This window comes from Aphelocoma coerulescens, chromosome 1 (genome assembly GCF_041296385.1).
Source record: "Aphelocoma coerulescens isolate FSJ_1873_10779 chromosome 1, UR_Acoe_1.0, whole genome shotgun sequence".
In the NCBI taxonomy this organism is placed as follows: Eukaryota; Metazoa; Chordata; class Aves; order Passeriformes; family Corvidae; genus Aphelocoma; species Aphelocoma coerulescens.
This window is the reverse complement of record NC_091013.1, coordinates 20,348,649-20,374,042: the sequence shown is the minus strand read 5'-3', so window position 1 is coordinate 20,374,042 and position 25,394 is coordinate 20,348,649. Positions and strand designations below refer to the sequence as shown.

General features: G+C 37.8%; 1 protein-coding gene across 3 annotated transcripts in view; it reads left to right on the top strand.

Moving 5' to 3' along the window:
- The window catches only part of WWC3 (WWC family member 3), a 101,299-nt gene that overhangs the window by 23,930 nt on the left and 51,975 nt on the right, over positions 1-25,394 (top strand). For all 3 annotated transcript variants that reach the window (XM_069003800.1, XM_069003793.1, XM_069003789.1), the window contains exons 2-4: positions 14,875-14,984; positions 19,683-19,886; positions 22,941-23,017. In XM_069003800.1, the coding sequence (XP_068859901.1) occupies positions 14,875-14,984; positions 19,683-19,886; positions 22,941-23,017 (391 nt within the window). The remainder of the gene's footprint in view (positions 1-14,874; positions 14,985-19,682; positions 19,887-22,940; positions 23,018-25,394) is intronic.

Below are 25,394 nucleotides of genomic sequence, written 5' to 3'. Positions count from 1 at the left end.
TAATGAGGGAATGCCTAACGAAGCATATCAGACTTCCTAATGAATGGGTGGCATTACATTACAGTAATGTGCAGATGATACATCATCATATTGCAGCAGACTTTAGATACCTGCTACTTCTTGTTTGTGGATACGCAGTGCTTCCAGATAAAAGAATTCAGATGCTTATTCTGCTGTGTACGTCTTTTCAGTATTTATACTGCTCTTGTCACTATGGAAGATATGCTCTAGGTCACCCATGAGGTTGGGCTAGATGCAAGTATTACCAGCTGAAGTTTTGTGGCTTGTATTATGCAGGACTTGAATTAGATGATGACAGTGACTTTCTGACCTTAAAATATGGACCTGGACAACTGAGACCACTGTGTGCTGCCATGGTGGAAGTTGGGGCTGTCTGTGGCTGACTGCCTCGAAGGCTCAAGGCAGGGAGGGAGGGAGCTGAAGCTGTCTTTCTACAGCTCTTAAGATTTCTGTCCTAGTACTGGAGCTGCTTTTGGATATGGGGAATTGAGCCCTGTGCACTGAAAATATCTGCATTTACTAACTGAAAAGGAATGCATAAATATAGAAAAATATGCCAGTACAGCTTATTCCCAAAATATGTTCCTATGTGGTGCAAGGGACCTTTGGGTGAGCAATATCCAAAAGGAAACTTTGGAAGAGATACCTACCACTTCTAGAGAGACTTGTCATTTACGAGTGATAATAATAATGCAAACCACAGAAGTCAGCTTCCTGAGTTGCTGTAAATGTGTGTTTTTAACACTCCTTTTCTAACACAAATGTAGGAAGCTGGCAAAGTAGCTATTTCAGTGCTCTAGAAAAGTTTAAAGCGAAATAATCTAAGGAAACGGAAGCCTCTATTTTTAACCTTCTCCGTCATGGGAGATGGGGAGGAAGAAGAGGAGGCCATCTACTGTTGAAGTCTCTTCAATATCTTACTATAAATTTAATCTGATTTCCACTGCTGTTTTAATGAAGAGGTATTTGTTGATGTTCAGTTATGTTCAGATTAAGATCACTGTAGGTTTGATGGCACAGTCAGTCTTCTAGAACTGAGCTTTATCTCCTGTTGACTGGTTTTTACTTTCTGATTTTCTGGTATTTGTGAAATTTTATACTGTAATATAACTCCCAACACTACTTGTGCTGTTTTATGGTTTGATTTATTTTCTTATAGCAAAAATTATTTTAGTGAGAGTTCAAAGTGTTTTTTATATTGGGTTTGAGCAGATTCTTCTAAGACTTTTTTTTTTTCATACTGCATTCTTATAATTCATTAGAACTATATTATTTCTCTGGATTTCTCTAGATTTTTTTTTCCCAAAGTATTTTTTATTCTTGTATATATGTAAAAGCATGATGGTGAAGTTATGAGTAATTCCTCATATTACTTATTTGGAACTACTTTATTAGTCTAACTGGAAGCTTAAGTATAATACATTGTACAACTACTGGCAGCCATAGAAGTAATAGCATCAAACTTCCTAAGTTCAGCCTCTTAAAAATTTCAGATGAACATAAATCTGTAAAACTGATTTTGGGTTATATTACTAAATTACTAATATTATTTGGGGAATATACTGTGTTAATTTGCAAGGTCAGCATCAAGGAAGACTGTAGGAAGCAAGTGTATTTGGGGAATGATAATAATAGTAGGATAATTGCATATTGGGAAAACAGGGGCTGGGCTAAGTTTTCCTAAAAGCTTGAAAATTACTGTCTGACAAGGGTGTTAACCTGGAGTGTGGAAGAACTTCTAAGAGTTTAAGTGCACGTTTTAGAGAATCTTCTCCACAACACCTATATTAACATTATATGTATGTAGATTACATGAATTTCTGTTTGTGACTGTTAGATTGAGAATGTTGAGAATCAAAAGTTTAGAAATTATATAAACTAACGTGTCATAAAGTCTAAATACTTTGACAGCTATATCTGTAATTTTAAAGGCAGAGAGTGAGCTGTGGGGAAGGAAATGTAGCAAGGCTGGAAATCATTGGAGAATCATTGCTTTTTACCTTAGGCAGTTATTTGGCTCATAGAAATTATTTTACTTTGCAGGGAGGTTGGTCCTCCATTGGTATAAAAGCAGCAAAGATTTTAGGGAGATGAAATTTCTTCTGTTAGCTCTCCTGATAAGTTTGGAAAATAAGATGCATTTTAAGCACAGTTTTCTTTAATGGATTTATTTTTAGACCACTTTTACTACCTTATAGGTAGTCATTAACTGTTTTTGTAATAACACTTAAAATATGGAGCTTTGAAATAAATGGGTAGATTGAGGATGCTAATGGATACAATAGTCACTAATGCCTTGTCCATCACCAGGTCTAGGCAGCTGAAACATGCATCCATTTATGCTTGACTAAGGATCTGTTACTCCTGGAAGAGAGGAAAAACCTTGAATAATGAGGTGACTGCTGTAGATCAGTGCTTGCAAGAAATGGACTCTGAAACCAAAAGCATCAAAGATCCTGTCAACATACTTCCATTTTAGTTGCGTAGTGCTAAGTCAAGCTTAGTAACTGTTCAGGCCAGTGATTGAAACGGTGCCTTTGGATGCAGTGTGCGTGTCACATTAGTTGCACTCTTTCACCCTCACATAAAGTATTGCTTTATTAATGTAGTTCAGAAACTTAAGAAGAGTAGCAGTCTGGAAAGCCTTCCTTACGGATCTGCAGTGCAGTTTGGGCAGGGGGCTGCTGGAGTGCAGTGTAACGTCCTCTCTGGTTGCAGGTTTTCCTCCATGCCCATGGGCACCCACTCCACTGAGAGGGCTTTGGAGCCAGAGCTATGGCCTTTTACAAGGCACAATTTCTCTGCTTTACAGGCGAAGTCAGTGCGTGACAGCTCAGTAGCATGTTAGAAGACATTACAGAGAAATGGTACAAAAGAGTCCATAAAATTTCCAGGAATGTGATAATTGAACATGTTTGAGAAATGCCATATGTGGTACTTTTAGGAAAAATACAGGATGAGTATAAACACGTTTTCAAGTGTGTTGGAAGACGAGGAGAAGAAAAGCTCTTTTGAAAGATTAAATGAGAAACTCTTGTCTTGAATTTCTAATATTAGCTGGCATTGTAGACTTTTCTGGGTGTGAGGCCTTTGTTTACTGTTTTACCTCACAATTTGTTTTGAATAGGATGTATGTGAAGTCATGGTATGCGTATTCTTTTGGCACTTATCTACACATCACTTTGTTCCAAGACTTGAAAAGAATGGTCTCTTGAATATGTATTTTTTCAACCCTTTTTTTTATACTCAGTCCAGTTGCATTTACTTTTTCCTCCCATTGTTTGTCAGTTTCTGCTTAATTTCTCTACAAATGGTTTCTGGTAACTTTTAACATGTGTTCTCTTTTTTATTAATATAATTGAATAATACTTATTGGTGAAAATAGTTTCATGAAAATAATTTCAGTAAAATTTAATTGAATGTACTCCAAGTATAGTAAGTTTTTGGAGGATTGGGGCTTAAAATATTTTAAAACATCAGATGAGCTAAATTTTCACTGATGATAGTGCTAGGCTTGTTTGTGCATATAGGCATGACAGATGTCTGTCTCTAGTGTCATTAAACTTCAGTTTATATGTAGGGAATGTTAGCTATAGCCTTTTCTAAAACATTGTTTCTCAGAGTACAGAAACAAAAAATCCCTTTAGCTGTTGTTTGTTGGCATGTTATCTAGAATGATCAACCGTCTTAGTGTATGAGAGGGATTTTCACAGAATCGTGGAATATGCTGAGTTGGAAGGGACCCACAAGGATCATAGAGTCCAGCTCTTGGCCTTGCACAGAACCATCCCCAAGAGTCACACCATGTGCCCAAGAGCATTGTCCAAATACTTCTTGATCTCTGTCAGGCTTTGTGCTGTGACCACTTCCCTGGGGAGCCTGTTCCAGTGTCCAAACCCTCTAGGTGAAGAACCTTTTCCTAATATTCAACCTAAACCTCCCCTGATACAACTTCAGGCCATTCCCTTGGGCCCTGTCACTGATCATCACAAAGAAGAGATCAATGCCTGCCCCTCCTCTTCCCCTCATGATGAAGCTGTAGACTGCGATGAGGCCTCCCCTCTGTCTCCTCTTCTCCAGGCTGAACAGAACAAGTGCCCTCAGCTGCTTCTCATACGGCTTCCTCAAGGCCCTTCACCATCTATGTTGCCCTCCTTTAGATTCTCGCTAATGTCTTTCTTACATTGCAGTGTCCAAAACTGCCCCCAGCACTCGAGGTGAGGCCGCCTCAGTGCGGAGCAGAGCAGGACAGTCCCCTCCCTTGCCCGGCTGGTGCTGCTGTGCCTGATGCCCCTCAGCACACGCTTGGCCCTCCTGGCTGCCCGGGCACTGCTGACTCATGTTCAACTTTCCATTGACCATGTGAAAAACGAGGTTCACTCTCCTGTGAGAATTTAAAGGGTTTAATATAAAGACAGTAAGAGACACATAAAATAAAGCAAAGAGGTAACAGCCGGGTGCCTTGGCGCTCTGCCAAGAGCACACCTGATGCTTGAGGTGAGTCCTTTTTTATACCATTTTTACTGTCTGTTCTCTATGCATATTCAAACTTTTCCCGGAGCTGTTCTGCATGGCCACTCCTTGGTTCCGCCTTTTTAGAGCATGCGTAGTCTTCTGCCTTGCGGTTTTATTTCTTTTGATTCTTGGGGTTGGGCTCGCTAGGTAAGAGTCGATGGTAGGGTGGATCTCTTAATTCTCCAGACAGTCAGGGCTTATTGCAGCTTTGGGCCTCCTCGTCTCTCTGGGCAGAGCGGTGATAACGGCTCTCGGACTCTCCTGGCCGTTCGTTCTCTGGGCGGAGTAGCCTTTGGGCCCCTTTGTTACCTGGACAAAGTGTTGATTAGCAGCTCCTTGGGCCTCATCCTCTGTTCACTTGGAGGTTATCTTACTTGCTCACACTTGCTAACATTCTTGCTAAAAAGAGAGAAAACTACATCCACACAGCAAAAAGCATTTCTAACATTATATAATATCTACCTTTATACTTTGTGAGAAGCCAATATTATAATATATGTTTATAACAACCAGGACCCCCAGGTCCCTTTCCTGGCACTGCTTTCCAACCTCTCATTCCCCAGTCTGTACATCCAGGGTTGCCCCATCCTAGGTGCAGAATCTGGCACTTTCCCTTGTTGAACTTCATACAGTTGGTGATTGCCCATCTCTCCTAATTTGTCGAGGTCTCTCTGCAGGGCCTCCCTGTCTTTGAGGGAGTCAGCAGCTCCTCCCAGTTTTGTATTGTCTGCAAACTTGCTTGTATCCCTTTCAGTCCTACATCCATTGGGATGTAATTGCATATATACTTCAAGATGCTAATGTTAACCTCTATGCATCTTCAGCTACTTGCCTTCTAGTCAGCCCAAAGACTACCAGTTAATGTCAGATTCTCTGTTTTGCTGAGATGTGTCTAAAGTGGTTTAAAGTGTTCACAGAAGTGTTTCACAGTGCTTTCTTTATTGAAGAATGTCTAAGGTAAGCTTCAGTCATTTGTCATTTGCATGGTATTTAGACTAATCAATAAGTTGTGTAGACAAATCACTTGCGTGTGTGTATGTGTGTACATATATGTATATGCACACACACACATATATATTTAGTTATTTCCAATCTGGATAATTGGTAAAGAATAATGATATATTTAAGGGAGGGGAACACCTTCAGTGGAGAAGAGATAACCAGTACAAACCTACAGAAACTTGAATTACCATTGTAATGTTACCGTTTGGCTGTTAGAAAGTTGTAGAAAAATCTCTGCTATAATGTTTGGGATAGTCACATAGACTTCAAAATTTTGAAGAAAAGTTTAGTCTAGCAAGGTCAGGCTTAAAGGTAACAAGATCGTTAAGGCTAGCATAATTTTTCTGGGTATAGGACATCTGAGGTTAGCAAGAGAATGTAGTAGATGGGCAGACACTTCTGAAGAACTTTACACTTTTGCGTCTCTGCTGCTCTAGTGAGCAGCAGATAGCCAACACATTTTAATAAACTGGAAGTGAAAGAGGCAGTGTAATAGTGAGGATGTTCTAATCTTTTTTGATATGAACTTCAAGCGATCATGCAAGAGTCCTCAGAAGTATTCGACTGCGTCATAGTGTCTTGCAGCTTTTAAGACCATTTTACTTTTTACTGAGATGTAAAGCTTCTTTTGGTGCCTCCTTTTCTAACACATGGAGCTTCATGGACTTGAATTTGGAGTTTTATGTCCCATTTTTGTTCCTCCTTGTCTGCTGGGGACTGTTTTCCTGTCTGCTATGTTTTTTCCCTGCTCTGAATTCCTCCCATGATTCTCGTTCATGTGCAAAATGCTTATTACTAAGAACTTGCTGGTAAGATCTTGCCAGATGCACTTTTTCACCCTTGCTTGGGTGACTTCCATTAGGAAAGTGCAGGTGTTTCCTCCACATCTGATAGTTGCGTACAGAAGTTGTGACCAGCAATCAGAGGTGAACAATTTTTTGTGTATAGGCATACACTTACACACAAGCACATATACACTCCTCTGTGTAAGGGTGAAGCACTTACCGCCTCTCCCACTGACTCTTCTACTGTGCTTTAGTTAACTGGTGGGCAGGATCGTGGTCAAATAAGCTAGCCGAAAATCTATATTCTTAAACCAGAGGAGTCTTTGCAAAACTGAGGTTACAACTTGTTGCTGCCTGCTCCGAGGTCACCCTTCCCCCTCCCTGGTCAAACAAGCCAGGACTTGCCTCTGCCATGTGCTCTGAACTCCTTTGTTCCAAGTGCGGGCAAAACCAAATGTAACTCAAACTCTTCAGCAGTGTCTGATTGGCCGCCCCCAGTCCTCCACTTTCCCCTTCTCTGAATAAAAGAAGGGCCTGAGAGGGGGCCTGTCCTCTTTGGCTTGCATCCCTTCTGCGAACATCTGCCTCTGTCTCTGCTTGAAAGCTTCTGATTGCAGGAATTGGCAATTGAAGGCTGTATTTCTCCCTCTTTGCTTCTACTGGTGGTATCAGCTTTGCAGCTAATATTGGCCGCTTTTAGAGCTACTGAAATGCTGGATTGCCCGTGCTACCTCTCTAGGCTGCCCAAGGCTTTCTAAGGCATTGAACTATGAGCCTAGCTGGTAAAAAAGCTGTGAGTATTTTCCACAACAACTGTCAAGCACAGTTCTGTTGTTAGACAGAACTGAACATGGAAATGGGTTTTAGTATATTCTGACGATGTAGAAATCTGGCAGCTGGATGACTTGCTTGCCTCCAGTAGAAGGTTGCAGAGTTGTAGTTCGCAGGATGGAAGGAAGAAATAAATGGATAACTACATGCATGGCCTCTACTAGCTAGGACCTTGATTATCAATCATATGTAGTTGGAAAATGCTGCTATGAATGGATGTTGGTTAAAAGTTATAAATGTTGATTCAGAATCAGTGAAACTAGAGCACTGCATACTTGCTCACTCTAAAGCTGTCCTGTGTCTGAACACGTGTAGTGTCATGTTAGGCTTCTTACACAAGTGGAAGAATTCAGCTTGCTTCTCAAATTTTGAAATTCTCTGTTAAATTTTCTTTATTGTTTAGTTTTGGCTTTTGATTCTTATTCATTTGGTTTTAGGTATTTTTTTTTGGACTTTTTTGGAGTCTCAAACATTACAGAAGTCCTTGAGAAGATCTTGTAAATATTTAGAGACTTTTGAGTAGCATTGGCAATAGAAAAGTTGTAAATATTTTGCATGTTACTCTTTCTAGCAAAGAGCATATTCAATACGAAGGTGCAATTTGAAATCAGTTTTGGAATCAGTTTGAAGGTGCAATTTGAAATCAGAAACTGTAGTTTCCAAATTCCTCCTCCTTAACTGTTTTATCTGCCACATATCCCTGCTGTTTTCCGCTTACAGTTTATTCCCAGCTGCCGTATATAATTTTGTCTATTTTCTGCTCTAGGTGTCGATTCATCTGCCATCCAGTCTTCTTTTCTTCAGCCAGTCCCTCCAGCAATTGTCTTTGCCCCACTGCTTGTCTTAGGTTTTAGCTGGTGGCTTTGTACAGTTGCTGGTCACTTTGGGCTATCTGTGCATACACAAACTAAATAAATTTTAAAGCATTCATGGACAGTCCCACTTAACCCCTCTGCCCATTTTTTTACTGTTTGTCCTCTGTAAAAAACCACAGTAAGTTGCAGAAACAAAAATAGTTCTCTTAAAAGCACTGATTTTTAACTTGGCTGTGATTTTTGAGGCAGGCATTTTCGTGAAATTTCATGTGTACATGAAATGTGGGTATATTTTCAGCAAGAATTTCCCATAATATTTGTGTTCTGAATTTGGATATGGATCATAGCTGCTGTTAAGAAATGGATAGCTGCTGGAAGACTTGGCTGCTTGTGTGGAACTGTTTCAACAGTTCTTGAACAGCCAGACAAGTTATGCGAGAGCTGCAGCTGGACATAGGATTTTGTGTTTCAACATACTAAGCCAGTATTTTTCAGCTCTTTTGGTTTTGGGGATTATGATAAACGGTAAAAACAAAAGTATGTTGTTTGTCTATTGTTGCTTGTTAGTAAATGTTTATTGTTTCTAGAACAGTGAAAGGCAAGAGGGTGTCCTTGGGTACATTTCTTAGAGATGTTTATAGACCATGTAGACTGCTATTACTTCTTGTAAGTCAACAAATAGGTTTTCTCTTAGCTGTGTAGCTTTACATATATTTTGCATCACAAAATCTAACTGTTCAGTGTTTAAGTTAAAAATATGGTCTGATAGTGATCACACATTTTCCTCACGCTTCAAGATGTTGATTTATTACTGTACAAATGGCTGGCTAATGCCATCCTGTGCCTTCTGTTTGCTCATTGATGTATGCTGTGTTGGCTTGTGTTATTGTAAATTGAAGCAAATACACTGATTGGAGAGTATTAGCACTGTCTTCAGTTTATTTGCTGTTGAGAAAAAAAGAGAAAATAACGAAATATAATAATAATAACAACATAAAAAATGCAAGTACAGTGTGATCTTAAAAAGACTGAATTTCAAGTGACCTTTAGAAGAGTTGGTGCTGTTATTTCCTTGCTGTAGGGTACAATTTTTTTTCCAAGGGAAATGTATCCCAGCAATGACTCTGAACACGTTACCTTTTTAAAATCTTTGTCCTGAGCACAGAATTTCATTTGTGTAAGTTGCAGTCTGGCCATCTGTATTGTGGATTTATTTTAATGAAGAATCAAGTAGATGTTCAGTAAGTCATTCAGAGTCTGAGGTTAAATTACGTAGTAAAATGAAGATATATAATTTGGATTAAGAAAAAGGTTAAAAAAACCTTGTATCTTGAAAAGATACGTATAGTTTGGTGAACTTTGTTGTACTTTTGACTAAGCAGTTGGTATATAATTTGCCAAACTTTATTTCAAAATCCAGTTCATTTTTATGACTTTGCTGCTTGCAGAGAGCTGAGTGGATGGAGGATAGATGAGGAGGAAAACCATGGTGTACTCCAGAGTGCTGTAACTGGGGATCTGGAGTACATGGTGGCATTTACTGCGAACAGAGCAGCCCGTGACTGACTGGCATGTGCTGCCCTGGAGTGAGGCTGCATGGGTCTGCCTGTTTCTGCCCTGTGGAGGAAGCTCTTTCCTTCAGCAGCTGGGCAGTGTGTGCCTGCCGTGTCCCTGCCCTGCTCGGGGGTAGTGGCTGTTGGGGAGGGCAGCCTGCTCGGAGTCATGGCACAGCTGGGTGGCTACAGACCCTCTCTGTGTCTCACAGAGACAGTCTTGCTGCCCAGGCCAGAGCTGTGTGGTGAAAGATGTCAAAGAAGTGCCTCCTGGACTGCAGTGTGACTTTTAAAAACAATATAATAACAATCCTCCCACTCTCCCCCTGGTGTAAGCAGCTCTTCTTACCAGTGTTGTGAAACAACAAAAAAAATCATCTTCCTTTCCTTCTCAATTTCTTGGTTTGGTTTGTTTGGGTGTGTTTTGTTGGGGCTTTTTTTTTTTTTTTTTTTTTTTCCCTCTGTGCAGTTGGAAGGAATAAGAGCCATGGTACAAGAAAAGAGGGTTAATTGAGCTTTATAACAATGTCTGTAACTTAAATTCATGTTTTAAAGGGTTTTAAAGGAGCTAAGAAAAAACACTGAAAGCTTTAAAGTGTGTGTCTGATTTCTCATTTTGCCTTTTCTTTCTTTCCTTGTGACACTTCAGTAATATACTTGGCATAATACTTTCCTTGGATAAACTATTGTAGATTTACCAGATTGCTAAGTCTTTTCTAGTTATTCTATTACTCATTTTTCAATTGCATGGTGTTCTTTAGATCTCTAATGTGAATTTTTGCAGTTTCCTAATAAATAGTAACACAGTTTCTGTATCCACATTTGTTGGGCAAAACTATCTATCCCCTTAGATGACAATTCAGACTGAGATCAGGTTTAAGGAAATTTTTCTCCTAGTTGTCTGTGGAGGTGTATCAAATTTTATTCGATACTTTTTGCAGCCATTGGACCTGACCAAAATCAGGAACAAAATTAAAAGCACTGTTGACAGCTTTTATTCTTGCATCCTTCTCTCTGTCTCCTACAGACAGTGACTTTTCTTCAGAACTTGGTGGTTCTTTTTTATAATTAGCCCTCATGGTTAGTGCTTTCCTCTTAATCCAGGCCCACTTTGAAAGGTGGGGTACCCTGTGTGTAATTTAGGTGTCTAGGCATTGTTTAAAGGAGGGCACCTAGTTTACAACAGTGTTTCTACTTTGGAACACCTTTTCGATTTCCTGTTCAAGATCTTGGAAAAACAGGCTCTGTTTGTCTTTATTTAGTTCCTCCCAGAGGAAGTTTTACTCAATCAGACCTAGGGATTTCAAGCAGCCAGGGCCCTCTAATGTGGCATCAGGGCCATGGGAAGACTGAGGATCTTATCCAATATTTTCCAAAGCCTTGTGTTTTTAGTGATCTGGTTTTGAAGGTGTATGACAATGAAGCTGCCCTACTCTATCCGTCAGACTGTGCTTTGGAGATGTGAAGTACGACTTTTTTTTGGACCCAGAAGCATTTCTTTTATTGTTTAAAGGTTGAGGCTTTCTGTGTTTTTTTTTTGGGGGGGGGGAGGGGAAGGGGAGGGTTGAAATTAGATGCTGTTAACAATGTATCTAAAGCTGAAAGCACTTTTGAAATAATTTATCTAAAATGGTATTTATCCATTGTCTTTTAATGGCTTGTCCTCTTCCCATCCAGTCCCTGCCATGAACTAATGCATTCAAGAAATACTTGTTTTGCTGCTGCATATTCAGAAAGCTGTACTAATGTGTTCTTGAATCCTTCTTTGTATCGTAGTGGTTAAAGATATGAAATAAGTGTGCAAGGAGGAGAAAAAACTTAGAATACGGAAATTAAACTGTAAAATAAAACCAAACAAGTGACTAAGTGCTTAGCTTGGTAATTAATGCAGAGAAAACGTGAATAAAACTTGAGTTTTCAGATGTGGTGTTCAATTGTGTGCAGATACCAGACTTCTGTTTCTTCTTAATGAAAACATAAAATTTGGGCAGAGTTAGAAGTTACAGATCTGAGGTGCATGACATTGCTCAAAGATTTTTCTCTTGGCTTGATAAGACTGGATTTGGATTATGGAAGCTTTCTTATGTGATTCTGTATTTTCTTCTGGAGGGTTTCAGAGTCACAAAAGATTGGGTGCCTAAGGACTGAAGAGCATCATTACTTTTGGAAAGTATAAAGTCAGTTAATCTGAAGTTAAGGTTGGTTTTCAATCTGTGCAGAATTCACCCCCGTGGAGAATTGTTACTTGTACCTGGCCTGTAGGTCCAGTGGCTGCAAAGAGTTAATGCTGTAAACTGGTCCCAGAGGATTTTCATCTTCAGCTGGAAGTTCAGAACCTTCTTGTTAGAGTCTGCCAGTTGTGTTGGGGGAAACAGAAGGTGATCTTGGGTGAATTTATTATTGTTTACTACCATGATCACAGATAAATGCCCTAGTTTTTCTTTACTGTGAATAGCACAGTTTGGGACAGCCCTGTTTTTTGTTTAATTAAAGATGGCTTCATTTTTGTTGTGTCTTTGTCTTGATAATATTTTGAAAAGTTTTTTTATTTCAATACTTTGAAATGTTCTAACAGATGTACCTTGTACAATTCTTTGTAAACAAGTAGAAAAGATCTGTTCTATTTTATAGAACTTAAGCTAATTAGAAACAAACCCAGAAGGTAAGCAGTGTTTCCAGAAGATACTTAATTTCAGCAGTTAACTGCTGTAATTTGTGGCTGACCTCCAGTGTAGATATCTGCATATGTTCCATTTTGTCTTTGTTACTCTGAAAAACCCTAACAGTTTCCCTAACTGCCAAGAAAGTAATCTTGTCCTCGGAGTTGTGCTGGTTAAACCAGAAGGGTATTTTTTCAGTTCACTTAGCCAAAGCAGTGCAAAACACAGGCAGAAACTTCCAATTCTTAGTTTTGTGTCTTTGGCTGAAGGTCCAACTACATAGGTATAAATGTGACTGAATTGAGAGTCAATGTGACATTATGCTTTGAAGGGAATCCAATTTGGAGCAACTTTGATTATAGTTTAAAATGAGCAACATCAACTTAATAATAGTCTAAATATCTGGAAGACAGCTTTTTATGTGTTGGGATTTTTTTGCTACAAGTTTTCCTTCAAAACCATTAATTAAACTGTTCACGCATGCTTTTATAACACTGTAATGAAAACTGGTTAGACCAGATGCGTTGGTTTTCTTGTCTCCCTTTTCCAAAAACTGAACACTGTCCTTGTCCTGCAGGTCTGAGTCCTGGGGGGATCACAGAGAGCATTGAATTAAAGTTTTTGTAGTGTGAAAGGTTAGAGTATCATGTGCAGGTTTTATTTATGAATAAAGGGTGAGGGTATGTTTGTATAACAGGCAAGCAAGTCTCATAACTCATTCCAAAGAAAATCTTGTCTATAGTGTGGTAATTTAGGAGCTGATGTCTAGACTACTTTGAGAAATTGTAAACATGATGTCTTCAGAACAAGACCATGGGAGTTTGAGAAAAAACGCCCCACATTGTATGTTTAATATTTGACTGAATTCCAGGGAGATCAGGAGTAGTTTGGCAATATCTGGTCTGCCTGACTGCTCGATGAATTAGTGAGAGTGCATATGTCAGTTACTAGTAACATCTTTCTTGAATACAGCATCTTTAGATTTGCACGATTACATGAGGTAAACTACATATTTGTCAGTAATGGAAAATCTTTAAATAGTGGTGCACAAGTTTACATACATCTTCATCTTGTTAAACTGTTTGTAAGAGAATCCACCAAATAGGATCAAGCTATTATTTGACCTGAATAGCTTGATATTTCTACTGTTGTGCAGAGCTGTTGAAACATTACATTGAAACTAGTAAGGATATATTTTTTTTATTCTACTACAGTTCATTTTGAACACTACTCTCAAGAATACTAACATAGTTTCAGGAGGCAGGTAAATGTGGTTTTTCTGTTTGCTGTATGCAAAGTTCTTTGCTGTTTGTTGGGTGTTGAATGGTGTGCTTTCCTGCACCATTGGACTAGCTAGAATGTAGCTGTAGTAGTATTTCCATGATTTGAAGTCTTTACCATTGGATTGTTCTGCTTGGTTTTATTTTGGAGTGGGAAAGGACTTCCAAGTTCAAAGACAGACATACTTTAGTTCAGACAAAGTTACTGTTTTATACAGGTGTTATCAGATGAAGTGCAATTATGAATCCTAATAATCTCTCCATTCCTTAGTGTATTTGTAAGCATAGTCCAAATCTGGTGTCAGAAAACCTTAATTGGGTAATATACAAACGGAATTAAAACAAACAGTATTAGGCTATAGATTATGCTCAATTTAAGTCAGTCCCTAAATTACTGTATGTATTTTATGTTTGCAAAGTTGTCATTGTTCTAGGTATTATAAATGCTGCAACAAATATGTGAGGAAGGTATTGTGTCTATATCCCGTGTATAATTGAAATTACTTTATTAGTAGCTTTTCACTAATTTAATTTTGTGACAGCTTTTAGAGGAAAACATTATCCTAGGGGTTAAGTAAAGATTAAAATGAATATTCGGGTAATAGACATGATTAGACTGAGCGTAAGGGCTTTTATATTTATATCATTTATTCTTTCTAGTTTTTTATATACCTTGCTGTTCTAGAGCAGTGTTGGTTTAGAGTCTTTCTGTATGATACGGAACCCAGTCCATTCAATGTTCCTGTCAACACGGACATGGCTGTTTCAGTTTTCTATTACCCACTTTGCATAGCAAGGGTTGTGATATGTTAAGCTGCTAGATAGTAATGCTGTTACTTATTAATTACTATTTCTGCTCTAATTGCTTCAGAATTTTTCAGAGACATTTGTTTGTCTCTCTTCTTTTTGAGGGAGAGGAAGTAATTTGGATATGTCTGGACCAAGAGAGTATCATTAATATTTGGAAATGTATAATTGAAAAGAGGAAGTCTGTTATATAGTGCTGTCTTGAATTCTAAGTTATTTTTTTAAAGACAAGCAATTTGTCACCCAAAATAAGTTAAAACCTATGAAGCTTCTAGTAGTTTCAGCAGTGGTGTACACCAGCTTCACATTTGTGTTCTTTGCAGTATGGGAGAAGAGCTGGCAGGACTGCATGCCATTATAATTAAATTCTTATACATAGAAACTAGAGGAGAGAAGCTTGTCTTACCTGCTTGGGGAGTATCTGTCAGCATATTTAAATGAAAATTTATTTTGAAACTGTATGTTTGTAATTATCAGCACATTCCTAAGTAGCATAACTAGTTTTTGATCGGCTGGCAAAGATATCTTCAAAATATGTAATAACATTCATTGCATTGTAAACTTTGCACCTTTTGTATTTATTTGTGTTATTTTTATTTTTACAGGATTACAAAGCCATTGACGTTTGCTGACTGTGTTGGTGATGAGCTTCCTTTGGGATGGGAAACTGTTTACGATCAACAGATTGGAGTTTATTATATGGACCACATAAATCGTGAGTAGATGTATGCTTGTTTTGAGGAAGCTGGGGTTAACTCTAGGCATTAGCTTTGCTTCCAATACCATTGATACACCTCATGCTACAGTGAGAAAATGTATGCAAGTAATTTCTCGCAGAGTATGTTTCCTTATCTTTCATATGGGGGCATAATTGTAAAACATTCAATTTGTAAAGAATTTTACAATCTATGATTGAGTTATAGTGTATACAAATATTTTGGTTTGCTTGGTCATACTGTGAAGTTTAGTGATTTTGTTTCTGCTTTTTGTCATATGTCAGAAAGATTTTTGTTTTACACTCTTATATTTCCTATTTTTCCAGTCATGCATAGTTCACTCTTCTTTATTGAAAACCATAGTACATTCTGAGAGAAATGTGCTGATTTTTAATCAGAAGCACTATGAAATACAGTAATTTCATTTTTGCTTAAGCAGTGCATGTTTTATGCTTTAATACAGTACAAAATGCTGTCAAAAAGACAACAGATATCCCTTTTCGAAACTAATTTTGAATGCTTTCTCTTTTGGACTATTGCTGAGCTTTGTATCATCACTGTGGCACATTTGCCAGTTCTACTTTTAAAAAAATGTCTTATCTTTATAGCTTTGTACTGCTGCTGCTGTTACTGTTGTGCTATCATTAAGCCTCTTATCACCATTGAGTGAATGCTTTCAGTATTGTGGGAATTGGCAGTTGGTGGGGGCTAAGAAAAGAAGAAAGTAGTTATATGGGCTATCACAGCAATGGTAAATAGTATAATCTGAAAAACCAACCTCAGTACTATCTACTTGAAATCTAGTCAATTAAAAAATGAAAGTGTAGAAATAATTTTGGGCTTCCAGCTGTCACTGGAATGACTTGTGTATTGTGGTTTCACAATTACTTGCTTTAAAAAACCCAAACAACAGAATAATAAATGTTCCCATGGTATTGTTTGACCTACACAGGTACTTATTTGTTGTGAAATGTAACAAAGATCATTAACTAAATGATAAACTTTAAACAGCTTTTAATACATTAATCACAATGGTAGACAAAATATTCAAAGGCACTAAGTACAGACTGTTAGGTAATTCTTACAATAACTCTGTTTAAAAAAAGTATTAGTTTAAGGATTGCTGTCATGGTAACTTTAGTAACGTTGAAATTTAATAAAAAGTGAGGATTACATTGGAGTGCAGTAATGGAGTGCACTTGCACCAAAGTATGTGTGTGAATGCATATATTTAAAACAAAAAAAAGAGAGGGTATTGCCAACTCTTTTAAATTTTTTTTTTTTAAATTTGCAGGTGGTTTTAAGAGTCCCTACAGAAAAGGAGTAGAACATAAGCTCCTACTGCAGTGCTGTGACTTAAAAAAGTTACTGATAGGCCTCTGTGATAGGAATAACAATCACCATCACACGCAAAAAAAAAGCTCCCTTTTGCTTTTTGAATTGTGTTATTAGCAGCTTTACCACAGACTTCAAGTTTGAACTTACAGAAGGGATATTAATCATTGTAGGCATGTCAGATCTGGCTTGTGTTTTTTTCTGTGCAATTGAGAGCAAAAATTGTACAAGAGAGTTTTTGCAAAGAGCAGTTGAGTTCCCAAATGATCAGTGGGTAGACAGAAAGAAAAGATGAATATTAATAGGTCTGGAAAAGTAAAGCTAATCATATTAGATATGAAATAAAGTTAATGTATGAACAGAGGGATAGAAGCTTCATGGGGACAGTGCTGAACTGAATAAAAGGAATCATTCAACAATTAACAAGGTTGCAAAATTAGTCTCTTTCATGATAACTAATTACTTGCAGCCCACAGATATTATCCTAAATGGTAATTCAACCATCACAGTAAAATGGGTTTGTCACCTTAGGCTAACACAGTGCTTTCAAATACCAGCAAGATTTATAGTAAGAGGGAAGACAGAGTTGATATTATAGCTGGATAATTATTATTCAAAAATTAGTAGGATACTTGATCCAGTTTTTAAACTGTGGGCAACAAAGGTACCAATCAACACTGCATAAACTTCCTTTGTAGAAGTGAGAACTAATGAGTAGACAATCATGTGCATTGTGAAATGGTGTTAGGCAAGTGGCAGAGATGGTGTAGGAGCTGAAGAAACGTTTTTCTGAAATGAGTATGTCTAAACCACTTGGAATGGCAGCTTCAGGAGAAAACATTTGGACTGCCTTTTGTGGCTGACTGGGTTAAATCCTTTATGCAACAGAGAAGTTCTGTGTTAATTGACAAAAGAGTTGGAAGTGCTTCAGTGTCAAGAAATACTGCGAGAAAATGCAAGGGATAATTCAAAGAGAGTATTTTTACGCTTAGGCTTACCAGGGACCTCTCATGCTTTGTGTACTCTCTCAAGCTTTTTGCCCTTGCACCTTCTAAAAGAAAACAGCAATACATCTGATTTTTTTTTCTAAGTCTTTTGCTATGTTTGTTTACCCAGGAAGCAAGAAAAACATTTCTAGGCAATAGCTTTCCATTTATATAAAAAAAACCCAAAACAACAGGAACAGAAGAATCTTCTGTAAATCTCAATGGTGCTTCCAACCCTGATCTCCATCTTGTTCTGTAAATTCAGTACTTTGTTGACACCCTTACTAAGCTGCTCTTGGCTGTTGTCCAACCATTGCTTAAAAACCTTGGCGGTTGCCAGCCACAGAATTCCTTTCCCTCCTCCTCAGAGTCTTGGGAGCCTTTGAAGTCTCCTCTAAGCAGTTGGGCATTCCCCAGTGAGGGAATAATATATTCTCTGCGTTTGTCTGGGACTGTTCTTGAGTTACTATAGTGTTTTTTTTTAATTGGTTGTACAGAAATGAAGGAAGTTAATTTTATCATACAATGTAGCTTTAGTCTTGTTATGTGGCAAACTTGTTTAGAAATCCAGGGCAAAGATCCATAAACCCGAAAAAATGTAACTACTGCACGAAAGAAATTTTCTACCTCAGATGAGTGCTGCTGGCATTTCAGGAGGCTTGTGAAATTCTAATTCTGTCACAGATGCAGGCCCTGAAGTATAGGACTTCAGAAGCTTAATGTGTAATAGAATGTAACATCTTAGCCTGGGCTGTTTATTGAGATTAGGACTGATAATTTCCCATTCAAAGAGAAAAACTGGATCCTAGTAAGCCTATCTGTTTTATAAATATTTACTTCATAGTATTTATTATTTATATTTTATTTCATAGTTTCTTTTGGGGATTTGCAGCTTTAGGAATATTAAAACTTGCACAGATTTTAGGGGTACTTATGGACAGATGAGGTAGCAGTGGAAATTGAAATGCCCTCAGTGAAGGGTGGTCAGCAGTCAGAACTCGTTTCCTTCTGCTTGCCCTCCATGTAGAGAAGGATTTACAGCAACTCAGCAAGCCGAAGCACATCCTGTCCTTGGCTGAGGAGATAGTTTGGGGTCGTGGGAGCCAGAAGGGAATCAAAGGGGTCCCTGGGAATTGGGGAGAAATTGCAGAACTGTTGGCACTATCTTTATACTGTTTCAATGTTAGGAGTTGCAGAGACAGAAAAGGTACAGCTGTTAAGAGAAAAAGTTATTTAGGAACCTAATCTGCAAATCTGTTGGAAGGACTGCTCTTTGATGAGTTTTCTGTTTTTTGTTTATATACTTTTCAGATGGCTCTCAAATGGTAGAGCTCCTAGCATGACCTTGACACCATTAGAGTTCTTAATCTGTTGGGTTCAATCTTCTACGGTTTTGTATTTCATCACTGGCACCAATATACTGAATTACGTACTCAGGATTAATGCAAAACATAACTGGCTTTCATCTCTCGTGAGAATCCAAGTTTGGAAAAATTGCTAGGTGCTTACCTCCTGACTGTGCTGCAGGTTTCGCCACTCCTTTGAACACTGACCTTGTGTCTGCAGCAGCTTCTTACTGGTAGTGCTTTGATCATCAGAAATTAACACTACACTTAAACACAAGGCTTTACATGGACATCCTCATATAAAACATACTTGTTGACTCACAAAACCCCCCCAAATGAACCAATAATATTTTAGGATTTTAAGGTGTGTCATCCTTAAATGCCTTTGCAACTGCAAAGAGATTGTTTTACAGTAATAACGCTAAAAATCAATAGATATGGGAAACTTGGTTTTGGTTTGTTTTTAAATAAAAACTATTCTAAACCTTGGCAAGGAAAAACATCAGACCACTGTTTCTTAAGACAAAAAAAAGAAGTGATTTAAATGCTTTATGGATTCGAGACAAAGATGCTGACTTCTCTGTTGAATTGCCTTCTTCTTCTTAACTATGCAGCGGTAGCCTCATACAACTTGCCATACAACTTGCAAAGTTGTATGTAGTATCTTAAGGTAGTTCCAGCTATCTATGGACTCATGGGTTAAGCATTGAGATATCTTTCACATTTCCTTGTGGTGCTGGGTTTTTAGGTAGTTCTTAGAATTTTCATGTTGGCTGCAAGGGAAGGTTAGAGCCAAAATACTGTTTTCTTTGCGTTTGCACTTCTTTGTAAAGAAAAGAATAACATTTAAATGCCTTTTGTATTTGAAAAGGCTTTTCCTTTTCTTTCACTTTGCATCCTTCCTTCTTCTCATCCTAGCTGTAGTGTCAGGTGTGCTGGTTGAGAATGAACATTAACAAAAATAATTTGGACTCAGTAGCACAAAATGTCATACAATTTTATCTTAATGCTTTTACTTTTTTCTCTTTAGAGCTCACACAAATTGAAGACCCAAGGGAACAATGGAGAAGGGAGCAAGAACGCATGCTAAAGGAATATTTAATAGTTGCCCAGGAGGCACTCAATGCCAAGAAGGAGATTTACCAAATAAAGCAGCAGCGTTTTGAACTAGCCCAAGAAGAATATCAACAATTGCACAAAATGTGTGAGGATGACAGCCGTTCCTATGCCAGCTGTGAGTTTACTATCTTTTCTTGATTTTACCCACCTGCCCTCACAAGATGTGGTGTAAGAAATAGTGTGAAGTGTTTCCATCACTGATGAGTGAAGGTCCTGACTACAGCAGTGAGGTGCTATCTGTTGACTTTGCAATTCAATATCTTCCATTTCCTGTTAGGTTTATTACAACAGAGATTTAATATTTAATAGGGATAAATGTTAACATTAAAAAGGGATGTAACATTAAACAGGCATATATCCCAGCTAGCATTTCTACCCATCTTGGAGCCAGCTGTAGTGATGCTTCTTCCAAGGCAACAAAGACAGGGCTGAATGTTGCTGGATCAGCCACCTACCCGCACTCCTAAACTAAGAGATTATTTTCCACTTAACATGGTAGGGAGCCATCACCTTCGGGGAAACCTTCTGTGGATCCATAGTCTGTTAATTCATAAAGAGTTAAGGACAAGCTGTTGTGTTCAAGAGTACCTCTGACTATGAGCTAGGAAACTGTATTTCATTAGTTCATCTCCTCCTTGAGTGCCAGCCAGTGATCCTGATGTTGGTGATACAGAGCTTTGATTTCCTGCTCTTTTCATTCTTCAGATGTCTCTGGTAGCTTGGAGTAGATAATACACTTTTTCTGAATTCTGAAGATGTTGCTCCACTGTCATGGCTGTTGGTTGGTGCAGTAAGAAAAGGTGTCTTTGTCAAAGAATCATCCAGTCTAGTTAGAGAAGTGTATCAAATGGATATACTCGACAGCCATGTGGAAATGTAGTGGAGTTTTACTGTGCTGGTGGCTTTTCAATGGCTGTAGAGTCATTGGTTTAACTGCAGGTTTGCTGTTAAATGCCAAGGTTTTAATAAGAATGAGAAGCTCTGCTTTAGCCTTTTCTGAAAATGTTTGAGAAACCTGACTGTGGAAGGGGGTTTAGAGCAGGTGTCTGGATAGAAGTGTTTAGCTACTGATTCAGTGGTATTTATTAATCCAGGGTAATTCATACATATCCCAAAATCCTGAATAAAAGTTGTTTTCTAGAGCTGAGGTGTCCCAGATGGTTTGGACCAAGTATTCTGTAACTGTTGAACTGGGATTCTCATGTTTTTGTTTAGTTTATGTATTCTGTGATTCAGTTTGTGACATAACCGAACAGTTGTGACTAGTCTTATTTCCCCCTCTTACATTTAAGTTTCTGAAGAAGTAGCAAGATATTTTCCTATTAGGAAAGAATTTTTTTAAAAGAAACTGTTGTTTAAAGTGTGTTTAACTTCTAATAAAGACTTGGAATAGAGTAAAAGATAGTGTCATCAGTATTTTTTGAGATTGTAAAATCTAAATAGACATTTATTACAATACTGTTCCAGGAGCTTGGGCTTTCTGTTCTTTTAAAATTTGTAATAGTTCTGTGGGATATTTTGTTGAATTATTTCATGTGAACATACAGAAAGAAAGTTTCTTGAAGATGAAAATATACTAGAAAAATATAATCTTTTACATATTTTTGAAGCTCTTAGAAAAACACGTTGTTTGAAACAGCAACAAAATATGTCTGAAAATGACAAAATTGTAGGTTATCTGTAATGAAAGCAAATGCTAAGTCCATTTACTTATGTTTCTCAATCTTCTGATGGTTTGGGGTTTTGTAGGTATATCTGGAGTTAATAATGACAATCTGTAAGAGCAATTAAATAAAACCATTTACTTATTTTGAGGTGGAAAAATATTTTCATTTTCTACAGATGTGTTAATATATTTTATATTGTTTTAAAGTCATATGCATCTGTTTGAGAAAATGGGATGGGCTGATCAGTCAGTTTTTTTTTTTAAACATCCCTTTGGGAATTAATCATGTTGTCAGCTCAAGATTACCCAAAGCTTCTTCTCCACTTGTTTTTCTTAATTTGACACCTCCGCTCCACTGTGGGATGCTTGCTTCTTCTTTTATTTTACAGAAATATTAGACTTCTAATCCAAGTGCAATTACATGACCAAAGTTGGATGCTTTTATTGCGAATATCTTTGCCTCCACCACCACTTGTTTGAAGCTGTTGCATTAAAAGAAGTAAAACTTCATTGAGTGTTTTCCTCCACTTTGCTTGTGGGTGCTGCCATTGACTCAGTGTCGTGTGCTTACGAGTGGGAGGTGGTGTGAGCTCAGCGGTTGTGGGTTGGCAGGGAGGTGCCCGTGCAGCAGTTTTGTGACTCAGTTGTGGTCAGCACTGTTTTAAAAAAAAAAAAAAATCCATAGAAAATCCTGGATTTAGAGAATTAGTCCAGGCATGACTACTCATTTTGGCAAGTTCCTGCATGCTTGATATCACCTTGGCATTGCAGTATTCTTTCAAGAGTTGAAAGACTCAGTGCAGTCCCAGACACGGATATGGGTTTCAGTGCAGCAGCCTTCAGCTTTGCAAAAGATGGAAGGTCTGACAGCACAACCCCATCCATTCACATACCAGGCATTTTTCAGGGTGGCTCACTCTGTAAATCATGGTTGCTCTCACCCAGTCTATCCTCTAGGACCTTTACTTCATCTGTGTAGGCTTTAGCTTGTAATGCCACAGCTTGAAATCATTGCCTGGCTGTAGATACCCTGTGTTAAGAGCTCACTTGCCGGGGTTGATTTGTAAGTCAGTTCCCTACACTGTTGCTTTAAGAGGCAACTTCTCTCCCTAGCTGATACAGTTTTGTTCTGACAATAATTTTTTTTTAACTTTAGTCTCTATCATACTGTTAATTCAGCATACCTAGGAAACAACTAGCAACTAGTTAATATTACATTAATTGCTTGCATCGGTAGATGCTGCCATCCTACCATAGAAGCTAGTTGCTTTTAGGAAATGTGCAGTGCTGCTATATGCAATTTTTGGTGGTGTTCAGGACAAAAAAAAAAGTTTCAGGTGGGCCAAATGGAAATCTTCAGTTGTACTTCAGCACAGAGGATTATTTTAGACTGGTGACTTGTAAGAAAGAACTAATACAGCTGTTTATTAAATAGTGCCACATCCTAACAATTGTGTTAAAGAAGGGGGGGAAAAAGTAAAATACTGTTTTCCCTTTGTTTAGCATTCTCTGGATTTTCAGCTAATACCAAGTATGACCCATATCAGATTAAAGCAGAAATAGCCAGCCGTCGTGACAGAGTGAGTAATCTTTTTTCATTTTGTAAAAATATGAATTAGGCATGGGGAAGGGAGGGAGGGTCTGTTTTTCTTTTACTTTAGCATTTACACTGAATGTTACATTCGTTTATAGAAATACAGTATTAAAAAGTGGTTTTTTATTCTAACCTGTTGCTCTATTAGAACAGCTGTATATTAACTGCATTTCGGTGACTTGTGATGCTTTTTCCATGTTACAAGTGCAAACATTTTTGTCACAGATGTTGGAGGCAAGCTCAGCCAGGCTTTCAGAAATTGCTTTCTCTCTATGAACTGCCACATGTAGTAATTGTTCTGCAGCCAGATTCTTTCAGTTCTGAAACTGAAAGAATCTGAATTTTTCAGATTCTTTCCACTGTCTTCATACTATTTACCCACTTTCAGTGAGGTTCTGCTGAACTGTAGATTTAGCCACTTATTTGGAAATCTCTTCACAATTCAGTAGACCTATTCACCAAATAGAATTTTTCAGCTGATTGGCCAGAGTTCCTTTATGAGGAGAGGGAAGTTCAAGTATTCTGACAATGATAGGCAGTTCTGGAACAAAAATGTTCCATATTTATATATTTTTAAAAAAACTAGACTAATGGTTTTGATACTATTTTTGTTGAAGCAAGAATAGTTGACTTCTTGAATTTCTCACACAATGCTTTAGCACAGAGAAGAAGTCTGCATGTTGTTTTCAAGCAAATTGATTATAAGCAATTATAAAAAGCATTTTATAATATGACACTCTAGAGCTGGTTAAAAATCTGTACATTTCTTTTTCTTCATGGATAAAATGGGATTTAGCATTCTAGGCACTCAGCTCACAAAATAAATAAAAAATACTTATCCTTGCAGGATAGTGTTCCGTTTTTGTTGTAGTGACCACTTTTCACATGAGTGCCTCTGAAAATAAATCCTGTTTACCACCCTTCAGAGGCATTTATTCTATCTGTATATATTTATTACATGCTGACTAGTTTTTGCCTGATTTACATACTCTAAATGTCAGCATACTCTGAATAAGAAAATAAGCCTTATTTATTTAAATAATATTTAAAGAAAATAAACAAGGATTTCACTTATGACTATTTTCCTCTCTTCCTCCATCTTAAAACAAAATGACCTACTACATGCATAGGATAGTATGTTCAAGTGACTGTGTGCATAGGCATTGAATTGTTTCAGGAAACAGAGTGCAATAGGCACTATAAAGTTTCTGTGTACATGGTATTAGTGATGCATTTTTTCATTTTCCTTTGGTGAGTGTTAAAGTGCCACCACATTAAAGGAGCTGGTGAGGGTATAGGAGTGTTTAGGGGCTGGTGCCATGAATTTTGAGGAAATGGAGAGAGCCGTGCAGGATGGTGGGACTCTTGACAGTCCTGGTTTGCATCTTGGTACTGCTGCAAAGCTCCTTGCTCTTGGAATAGAATTGAAGAAAAATTAATTTTTTTACTCTCTTTTTTAAAAATTTGTTTTGTAATGATTTTGTCATTTATTGATGTACATTTGAAAATCAAGAGCACTCTGTGTAAATTCTAGAAAATATTCTCAGTTTGGTAGCTTAAGAAGAAAGAGCTTTTTCTTCCATCCCTGCCCCTCTTTGGGCTCTCAGTTCAGTCTTAGCCTCACTACCACACAGTGAAACACCCCTATTACCCCCTATTTATCTGCAGTCCCTTGCATTCTCCTCCTCTGTTGCCTTCAGCAACAGGAGGAGAGACATTCTGTCATCTTTGGAGGGGAAGAAGCTCTTTCTTTGCAGATCGTTCTTGGCTCTTCCATGGTCTGCACAACCTATCCAGATAACTGTTTCCATAAAACCACAAAAATAGGGTTTTAGAGAGATCTTTGCTGTGTCACTTTTGATTTACGCTCACTAGTTTGGTCCAGGTAATTGACAAGGGGATTGAGAGGGCAGGTTAATATGAAAATAACTGTAGAAAGCCAGGCTACCATTTCTGGGAGAGAGGCCAGTTCTGCTGCCAGTAATTTTGTTTTCCTGGATTGAAAAATTAACAGCATTGAATGTTCCGTCTTTTTAAAAGTTGACTAAAGAATTGAAGACAATTGAGAGGTGTCTTTGCTATGAAGGGAGAAGAAAATTTATTAAAATTATTAAAATTAAACTTGCTAGCTGTTAGCATAAGCTATTGGAGGAAGAAACCTGATAGAATAGATGAGGAAACTGATACTTTGAAAGTATTGAGCGCTTTGATTGGGTCTTATGGTATTTGAGAAAGTCTTCTGTTATTTTAATGCAAAATTTTAAAGCAAAAAAAAAGCTTAAATGATCACTTCCAGCTCTTTAAAGTAGCTTAAGATTTTGTATTTAAAAACCAATTATTTTTATTGTGGAAGCTACTGTTAC